This window comes from Artemia sp. Qi Xiang Cuo, chromosome 2 (genome assembly GCF_049724085.1).
Source record: "Artemia sp. Qi Xiang Cuo chromosome 2, ASM4972408v1, whole genome shotgun sequence".
Taxonomy (NCBI): domain Eukaryota; kingdom Metazoa; phylum Arthropoda; class Branchiopoda; order Anostraca; family Artemiidae; genus Artemia; species Artemia sp. Qi Xiang Cuo.
In genome coordinates this window covers 54402012-54412595 of record NC_142795.1, presented here as the reverse complement: position 1 = coordinate 54412595, position 10584 = coordinate 54402012, and the positions used below count along the sequence as shown (strand labels likewise).

The window sequence follows — 10584 nt, the reverse complement described above, 5'->3', positions numbered from 1 at the left end:
GAAAAATACATTCGAGACACTTCGCTTTTTATAAAATCAACGCTAGTGTGTTGATTCTGACCCAAGCAAGGGACGCAATTCAAATGTCGGGCAGGCAAGAGTTGCAGCAAACTGAAACTGACAAATATCTCTCAATCAAAGAAAAAAATATATTTGCAATCTAACTTAGAGTAGGCTTAATTTTTTAATAGCTAGCTTTGATTAAATCAGTTTTCCTCAAACGAAAATAACAATTTATTCATCACCATCACCGTTATCCGAACTTTTTTCATAAGAACTATCAAAGCCTCTCATCTCCTCTTCGGACTCAAGATCAGAGAGATGCAGGTCTTCAACCTCATCAGCAGCATCCAGAACTTCAAGGGATGGAGCTTTCTTCGGCTGCTTTTCGTGTACTTTCACCTTTTTTGGTTCTTTGACTGGCTTATCTTCCTTCTCAATTGGTCTTTTTGCACCTTTACCGCGTTCCTCCTTAAGCATAAACCTGGAAAAGATGTGAAATACTAAGAAAAAGGAAAGAGTAAAAAAAGAAGCTTGGTTATATTATCATATTGACAAGTATAGTTTTGAAAAAAAAAAAAAAAAAAAAAAAAAAAAAACAACCCCTAATACTTTGATCGGCTCAGGAAAGGATTTAATATAAATCTTTTCATATAGACCTAACATAATTTCAAAATGTCTACTTTTCTGAAATAGGTGTTTTCCTCAGAAGGGACTTGCCTAGTCAGAGCACTTCCAGGCTTTTCCAAATCTAAAATAAATGAAAATCGAATAAACTGCGAATGCACAATTATTCTTTATTTCTGAAATCAGGTTTAAGTTGATCAAACGGTTCATCTCCCTCTTCAATTTATTACGGAAATTAATTCTGCTATGCTGATCGCGTAGAGTTTTTGAAAAAAAAAAAAATGGAATTAGGAATGGCAAAAGAACTTGTTATGTTAAGGGAAGGAAAGCAATGTATCACATCACTTATACAGTTTTCGCTGCATTGATTATTACAGTTTGTTTCTCATTGTCCACACTATTGCAAATTCATCAAATATTCGAAAAGATTGGTAGTTATCATTCTCTCTTTCACTAAATGACGACCAATCATTTTCTTTTTAAAGCTACATTTGAATACTTTATAGAAATGAAGCGAACATAGATTTTGTTCAATATTTTCATTTGACAATTACGTAACGATAAGACCACTTTCAAACACATGTTTGTACTGGCTTTACTCAAGACAGTAGCTCGTTCCCTTTTCAAATTCTTTCTTTTTCAACTATAAAAATTGATCGACTCTTTTCATCTTTTTATCATTTTATTTTTACTATATACAGTTGTTTCGTCGTATCTTGACAATCACCCTCGAGTGCACGCACATAAAAAATGTTTAACAGGTAAATTGAAGCCCATCACTTACCTTTCTTCATCATCATCACTTTCTTCGTCTCCTGAAGGAAACAAACCCTCAAACTCCTTATCTTCATCTTCTATATCGTTCTTTACTCTTTTCTTCAACGTAGGTATTTGGTCAAAATTAACCTCTTCTGGCTTGTTGGCTTTCCTAATTTCCTCCCTGTCATACTCCTTGCGCCAAGCTGCGTAGAATTTCATAAACGGCGTGCCATTAAGACTGAGCTGCGTCTCCCAGGTTTGGATTGGCTAAAGTAGAAATATATCTTAATCATTAGCATTACAAAATATAATCCTCAAAGAGAGGAAAGGCAATGACATCCAAAATACCATGATTTAAGCACAAACATTTGGAAGTCCACGTATTTATGCATAATTTTTCATTTAGGAATATTAACGAGTTGGAAGTACTGTTTGAATAACTGGCAAAATAAAAAAATAACAACTTAATAAATTATGCTTTAATCTAAAGGCAATGTTTGCACCCAGACAGTGCTCTTGGAACGAATAACTGAAATATAGTGAAACTACTATGTTTGTATTTTACGCAATAGAGGGAGAAATTAAAATAAATCTACTCAGAAAAAAAAAAAACAGAAAAGAAAAGGAGGAATAAAACTACAGAATCATGGTTGCTGTTGAAAACACAGGCTAAGGTTGCAAGTACTCTATGGTCCCGCTTGCGGTTTTTAAAATTTTCAGATTCTTTACTAAATCTAATTAAACGTTCCAGCTTTCAAGTCGATTTCCAAAGAGTTGTCAGCAGTGTTTGCACTTCTACCGATTTTTCGGGAGATCTACCGAATTCCCATTCCATCTCACGACCAAAAAAGAACATCCCAGAAACTATCAAAATCCACCGAAAATTCAATCTACTACGACAAATCCTTAGAAAATGTTACTTGGTAGTTATTGTTTGTGTTTTATGTGGCCTAGAGTATGGTCTTTTTTTCTGGAGTAAAGGATAACAGGAAAGAGCAGGGTTTGTATTATCTGGCCCCTGCATAAACATTTTCCACTCTAATTTCGTTGCATTGATTGGCAAATACTTAGTGGTTGGCAATTCTGAAGGAGACATACCAATAGAATAAAAGCAATAGGATTACTAAGGTCCCAGATATAGCACTCACAATATATTCCTCCCTAAATTGAATGTCGAGATAGCTGTTGGAGTGTTTGTTGAAGAAGGTTGTTCCTGCAGTTTGGACCAAAGGTAAATCTTTAGCAGTGGACCACTTGTGAAGAAGCACTTTCCGTCATTTTGCTATCATGGGACCCATTCAAAAACAATTCTTTACCAGCCTGACTAGTGTATAAAGTTTGGAGAGTTGTTTGAGTTTGAGAGCTGCAACCTGCATTGCCAAGGTCGTGTTTTTGTGGTGCTTTTGCATCACATTCATGCAGTAAGGTGGCATACTCACTTTTCCATTTCTAAGAGGACTGGCTGCTTTGACATCCATATGTAGGCTGCTAAGACGGCTGTCTCAAACTGTTTCTGACTTCTTTTATTCAATATGATTCTTTGCTGGATAATTGGAGCTTCTTCTTAGATAGAGACATTGCAAAGGCGAGTGGACGGGGGAGGGGTGGGGCAAAGTAAAGGTTACAGAGAAAAGTAGTTGCGTCCTGAATAATTTAATTTGAAGTTTTTATTTTGTCAGAACCTTTTCTACCATCATTTCGTACCACAGTGGTTTTTCCTATTCGTCCCTCACTCACTGAAAGGTAAAGATCGTCAAAGATCTATTTTTCAGTTCAATTTTATTTGCATTTTTACGAAACTCTTTCCTCCTGCAGTATAGTAATGTGTTACCAATGAGTACATTTTTTTTTAGCGGAAGTGAAATTTTTTGGAACAGATATACGAATTTTACTTTACCTCAGTATCAGCAATTCCAAACGTCACTGTCTTTCTTTTATCTTCAATGAATTTAGAATTTTCCATCAACTTCTCAATCAGTCCTTTCATCTTCTTGTTATACGTTCCGTTACTAAACTTCTTCATAAAGGTTTTTATTTGCATAACTATTGGAAATATCGTTTCTGGGAAAGTTATACTGTTAGAGCACATGGAAGCATACTCTAAGATTCCACTATGAATCTGTTCAACAACACTATCTCTATAGCTCTCCTCCTTCAGTTGCGAAGTTGAAACTTTCAAAATACAACTAAGATCAATTGCCTTTCCAGATGTGCTATTTTCCAACTTTCTATTAAAATTGTGATTCTGGAGTATGTCTGCATAAAACGGCAGGACTGGAATAAATGTTTTCGTCTGTGAACTCAACTGAGTCAAAATCTTTGCACAGTGAAATCGGAGGGGATAGTATTTAGCTGTGGCCATTAAATTAATAGTACCAATTATAACCTGTACCAGTGGGTATATTAATTGTCTCATATTAGTTGAGTCATGCAGGATGCCAATTATAGACGCCCATAAGTTTAAACTGTGGACAAACTGCCAATTGTAAACAACTTGCAGGGAGTCCTTCTTCTTAGTCGTCATTGCATTTCTCAGATGTATTGCAAGTTGTCGAATATACAAGAAGCCGTGCCTGAAAATTAAAACAAGGGTAGTGGATATCTATGTTCAAAGCAATGTAAAGTAAGGTAAGCAACTCAGTGTGTGCCATTCAATGTAATTCAAAGATCTGCAAGAATACACAATTTATATTAACATTAAAATCAAATTGTTCGACTTCTACTTTTGAAAAAGAAAAACTTTTGAGCTCTGTGAAGCCCAGTGGTCAAAAGGAAGACTTCACCCTACTAGAAAAAAGTTCTTAAACCTTAATAACGGTTTACCTTAAAAGCATTGACACAGGTTTTACATGGAGGGGGAGGGGAGTGCCAGAAAAGACGGATATGACGTCAGTTTTTTGGCAGAATTTCACAAGATTTCCCTGGTTTCAGGAAAAGTTACATCTTAAGGACTATTCAAAATCCTTAAAAGGCTTCACTTTAAAAAAGGAGAAATGAAAAAAGGAAGAACAATCAAGACAAGTATATAAGCATACCTGATCATGGGGGGGGGGGGGCTGTCCCTTTCAAACTGAAATGGGAAATGCACTGGGAAACCAAAAGGTAATGGTTCACAATTATGATTTTTCGATATCACAGATCTTCTTTAACATTCCAGCTAAAAGGACTTTTTAGGCAATATATACTGATCGTACATGCCTTTTAGCGTGTTTTTTAACCTTCATACTAAGATCAATGAGCATTTCATAGGGGTAGTACATACTCCCCCCCCCTATTATTATTATTATTATTATTTATTTTTAACCCACACTATACAGAGGTACAATACGTGGAGTATCACGGGGAAAAACACAAAAAATGCGACACAAGACAATATATAAATCAAAAATTACCAAATTACAGTGTAACACATAATAATTTAAAAGAAACGAGAGCAACAAAAAAAAAAAAAAAAAAAAAAATAACGTGAAAGGAGGGGGCAAAGAGGAAAAACAAAACAAAAAAAAAACTGACAACTTGCAAAATCTAATAAACAGGCATTAATATTATCATTATTGGATTTTTACTCACTCTTTACAAATCTAAATTGTAGAATGACCAAACATAGAAAAACAACTAAACAAATAAAAGAAAAATAACTTATGGCTGAAAAAACCAGATAAGGTGATGGTGTAGAGAAAAATGGATACAAGCAGTATTTGAAAGTTTTCTGTGTAGTACTTCCAGTTTTTCAGTAATATTGGGAAAAAGAAATTTATTAATAATTACCTAGTTTTTGGTCCAAGGTGGAAGAAACAACAAAAATTTACAAAATCGAAAATAATTAATCCGGATTCTTTTTAACTCAGTTTTCGTCAGAAGGAGAAAAATTCCAGAAGAAAAAAGAATTGAATGGTCACAAAAAGTTGAGTAGAGCTTGGCCAAGGCGAGTTTATTATATTTTCCTCTACTGGCAAAAATCTTAGGATCTCCTGATTTAATTTGCATATTAATATCTGAGACTGTACACTGGCGCAAGCTCGGAGGACTATTAGTAATAGAAATACCGAGCTATCGAAGAGAATCTACGAAAGGGATAATAAAGCCACTACAGCAAAGGGAAGTACTAGACATGTTATTAAAAGAAAGAAATTTGCATTTATCCACATTAAGAGAAAGGCCTATGTCTGAAAAAGAAGAAACAACACGAGAAACCATGTTAGATAAACCAGTTTTAGTACGGCTTATAAGAAGCAGATCATCAGCGTAAGCCAGGTAGGAAATATCAGAAAAACCGGAGAGATAGGTAGCCGAAATCTTTGCCAGAACTCCTGAAATACACAAATTAAAAAGGGTCGGAGATAAAACTCCACCTTGCCTTAAACCTGTTTTCAATTTAATATTAGATGCAGGCAGAGATTTCAGCCGAAGAAAAGAATTAGAGTACCAGTACCGAAGAAGCAAAATAACCGATAGATTGACACCGCAACCACGAAGAGCAGAAAAAAGCTGACTATGACATGCACTATCCAAAGCTTTTGATAGATCTAAAGTACAAAAAAATATACTCCTTCCCTTAGAAGAATTTTCAAGGAGCAAAGATGATAATACACGATGTGCGTGTTGACAACCTACTCCGGGCTTAAATCCAAACTGGTTATCTCTCTCAAGTATATTATTAGTCACAAAAGGTATTAAAACATGCTCAAGAACTTTACTAAAAGTGTATGAGACAGTAATAGGTCGGTAAGAAGAGCAAATAAAAGGAGAATTCCCCTTCTTTAAAATTGAAGAGACAGTACCACACAAAAAACTCTCCGGTACACTAGAAGTACAAATACACATCTGGAGAAGTAGGTGTATATGGTTAATAAGGGGGAGCAATCTAATAAAAGGTGAAATCTAGATATACCATCATTATCAACATTATCTGATTTAAGTTTCTTAATTGCTTCAATTACGGATGAAAGAGAAATAGGAACACAGAGACGCTGAGATAGAGGGGTACTAAAAATAGCAGAAAGAGAATGAGAATACAAAGAATGCACATGGTAATTAACATTAGAAAAAATAGACGAGTAATGGTCATGGCAAGCAGATGTAGGAAAACAATCACTATTTGGTACATCACTTCTAATCTACTCAGAATTAATAACTTTTCGCTATTCTCTCTTTGACACTGGAAAATCCATACCACGATAACGCATAGACTTAAGATATTTTTTATATTCCCTGTGGGTCTTACGCTTAAGGTCAGAAACAATACCACAGGGCGGTCTATCACATTCATTCCAAACTTTTAACCAAAACTTAGCTTTATTTTTCAAAGTTTTTAAATTAGGATCTAAAGACCAAATAGGTTTTACGTACCACGTCTAACACGTTGCAGCGGCACTGCAACTGCCTCGGCATCTTTTAAACATTTAATTATTTGATTATAATAGCAATCCAGGTCCTTTTTGCAATTCCCTTGTATAGAGCTCTGAAGCAGATGATAGGAAACTCGTATAGCAGACAGCAGCCTTGTTAGTGTAAACGCATAAAGAGAAACATCAGCTTTCTTCCAATTACTTTTTTCAAACCATTTTGAAGATTGGGGTACTTTGCAGAAACTTGCAGGGTTTAAATTCAGCGTAAGAGAAAGTGAGATAGGGAGATGGTCTAAGTCTTGTTCTTCAGCATGTACAAGCACTATTGATGTAGTAATACTAGGTGAGCAAATAATGTGATCAATATTGCTCTTGCTGCCTGAATGGTGAATATAAGAATACGGATGAGTTTTGGGTATAATATGATAAAATGGAAGGCAATCCAACAACAAATCACATCTCACTGATGAGTTATTTATATCCGTATTGAGGTCACCAATGATCATAAAATCTAGAGAAATAGAAAGAATTTTTTCCACTAGAAACTTCAACGTGTTACAGGCTTTAGCAAATCTAGCCATCGATCTAGAGGAACGGTCATCATAAGGCATATAATAATTAATGAAAACTATAGTGCCCATACGAACAGCCAAAAAAAACTCATCCGAGTAAAAAATCACCGGCGAAACCAAATTAGGATTGTGCTTAAAAACACAAGCTAGTCCGCCGGATGGCCGGCCTCTTGTGGCTCTGGCAGTAGTAAAAAACACATCGTGATGAAGGCTACGACGCAAAACGTTAATACTAGAGTCTGTAAGAAGATACTCCTGTAAACAAACCAAATCAAAATCATAGTAGAACTCATCAATAACGAAATCCTTATCCTTTGTACCATTAATATTAAACGATATTATTGAAAACTCCAAAGTCATTGCAAAAAGTGGGAGCGCGACATTATTTCCTTAGATATAGGGCAGGACAAGCTATAAGAAGTATGATTTTTACCACAGTTAGCACACTTCGGAGCAACACTACAAGGACTATCCTTAGTAGAAATATGTGGCCCAGCACATCTGGCACATTTCGGGACATTGCTGGTGCAAGCACTTTGAAAGTGATCGTATGATCGGCATTTTAAGCAGCATTTAGGTATTTCTTTAAATACGTGAATTCGAAAAAATTCATATCCCACTTTAATTCCTTCTTTGAAATAAGCAGACTGAGTGAAGGAGTCTTCAAATTCCAGCTTGACTGACATAGTCTGGCCCAGTCGATTTGCACTTATTATACCTTGCAGTCTTTTAATAACTGAAAGGTCAACATCAACTGGGAAACCTCTGAGAATCCCAAAAAAGCGCTTGGATCGTACTTTAACTGTTGCTCCGGTAATAAAGTTCTGAACGGATGAACGGATCTTCAGTTGCAGATTTATCAATATTGACATACCATCTGTCTTTAACAGGTTTCACACTACAAACTAATTCATGCCCAGCTATTTGATCGAGAACAGATTTGCGTTTAATCGGATCAGACAGATCTGAAGGCACTTTAGAAACAATAACTGTCATATGAGTGTCAATTGCTGGGGTAGGTTTCGGAAGTTGAGGAAAATTCAACTGATAATTGTCAAGTTTCCCTGACATATCAACAACCACTCGTTGTAGCTCATTAAACTTAGAGAGTAAAGAAGTATAAGCATTCGCAGGGAGACATGGAACCTCTGTAGGTCGCTTTATCACAAACGTAGGTGCAAAAGTTTCACTACTGTCAAGAGATCTTAACAGATAAATAATGTCACTAAAATGATTAGAAAGTGCATTGTTCCCCTTACGTACTGGGCAATCAAATTCAGGTGCACTTATTTGCCACAGTAAACTTTTAGCTTCTTTGACTATATTCACGTCAAAAAAACTCCATACCATGTCTTTTAATAATATCCTCCTCAATTCCGCTTAGCAAATTGCTTTGAATAAAATTCAGAACAAGAGAATATACAAGTTCAGGTATTACGTCGCAGCTTTTCATGGCTTTCACACTGACCACAAAATTAAAAAGTCTCAATATTGGTTCAGGAAAAAATACTGAGTTAATAAATATCGAAATGTAGGTCAAACTAAAAACACAGTATATTCAAATTTACAAATTTATACATTTGAGAAGTGGGCTACCCTTCTAAATTTTACGAAGGACCCTATTAAAAAACGAAAAATATTTGGAAACATCGTGAGATTACACGTATGTACATAAGATGTGTGTATTTTAAAGCTGTTTTTAGTAGATGTTCGAAGCATATTTTTCTGGGTTATTTTAACAAGTCCGTGCATTAGTTTTCAAAACTTTTAGTTTTCATCTTTTTAAAACTTTCAAATTATACAAATTAAAAGTGCCAAGGCTTATTTTCAAGCAGGAGATTAACATTATCATTATAGAAGTTTTTCTTTTTTGTATGTTTTTTTTACGAAGAAACCCAGTTTCAGGGTCCTTTTGTAAAATTTAAAATTGATTCCTGGATATATTCTGTTTGCGCAGTAAGCTATATAAACACGTATAGGGAAAACAGATCTTCAATAGTAGTTCCTCACCTGTAGGCAAGTCTATCGTCCAATGCAAAAATTTCAACCAAGGATCGTCTCATAAAATTGATTCCAGGCAGTGTTTTGGGCGCAGTAAACTTGGTGTTTTTAACGTAAGACAGGTACATGCCCTTCATTACTGGCTCAAGGTATTCTTGGGAATTTAGCGTACAGAGCTTGAGAAGACACATAAAAGCCAACACTCTTACAGACTCTTCACCACTGCTCCATAAAGAAAACAATTGTTTGCATAGAAACTTCACTGTTTTCTGGATGCATGCAAAAAATGGCATTGCTTGGTGTATATGCTTTAAGACCACTGACAAAAGATGTTCGCTATAAACGCCATTGAGTAGCTTAACAACAGAAAGCAGATACTGCCTTATACAAGTTTTTACCTTGGCCCAATTTTTACTTTTCATTGGTTCTATTCTTTTTTCTTGTGGACTTATTTTTAAGAGGCTCTTAAATGAAGGCAACATTCTAACAAGACAGAGTCTAACTATTGCATTGAATGCATTTGAACCTTCAATTCGGATTTCTTTTTTTGATTCTTCACTATGCAGAGAAGCTAAAGCCGAATTGAGAGCAACCATCACTTGCCTAACTGTTTTGGTTGTTTTATCATTTTGCAAGTCTTCATGCCATTGGTCAATCTGAGCTAAAGATAGTGTATTAATTGGTCGAGCTGGGATGCTGTGTTCTAAGTCTTCAAAGTCACTATCGTCTGACGCCAACTGAAATAAATTATATTTTAGTTAGATGTGTATTTGCCGAACCAAAGCTATAGGCCTATAATCAATTGTATAGCTATCAGTATCCAAATCTAAATTGACCAAAATGAATAGTAATTTTGTTCCACCTTGCAATAAAAATTTGTTGCCATTATAAATTCTTTTTTTTATTAAAGATTAATAAAAAAAACTCCGTATTCTGCAAAAGGATACATAAATTGCTATCATCATCCTGTTCCCCCAAAGCCAACACGGATAGAACACATAAAACGGCCCTGAAACCCGAACGAATATCAAAATCAAAGTAAGATATGGCTAAGTAACTCAAATTACGTTAACGCGTTTTATAGAGGAATAAGGACATTATGAAAGTAGAATTTATCGATTAAGTACCAGAAAAATGTAAGTCAATTAAATTTAAAAATTTAAGTAAAGTACCTGAATTAAAAAACCGAGAGAATTTGAGCCCCAATTTTGTTTATCTGCTAAATATCTAAGCCACCCATTAGAAGTAGTGTTGGGCGATAATCAATATCGATATAG

General features: G+C 35.2%; 1 protein-coding gene across 1 annotated transcript in view; it reads right to left on the bottom strand.

Moving 5' to 3' along the window:
• Positions 1–210: 210 nt before the first annotated feature.
• Positions 211–10584, bottom strand: part of Noc2 (Nucleolar complex protein 2) — a 16996-nt gene continuing 6622 nt past the window's right edge. The window contains exons 2-5 of the mRNA XM_089107220.1: positions 9317–10044; positions 3284–3959; positions 1412–1653; positions 211–484 (exon numbers count right to left, since the gene is read on the bottom strand). Of these exons, the coding sequence (XP_088963346.1) occupies positions 235–484; positions 1412–1653; positions 3284–3959; positions 9317–10044 (1896 nt within the window). The 3' untranslated portion in view covers positions 211–234. The remainder of the gene's footprint in view (positions 485–1411; positions 1654–3283; positions 3960–9316; positions 10045–10584) is intronic.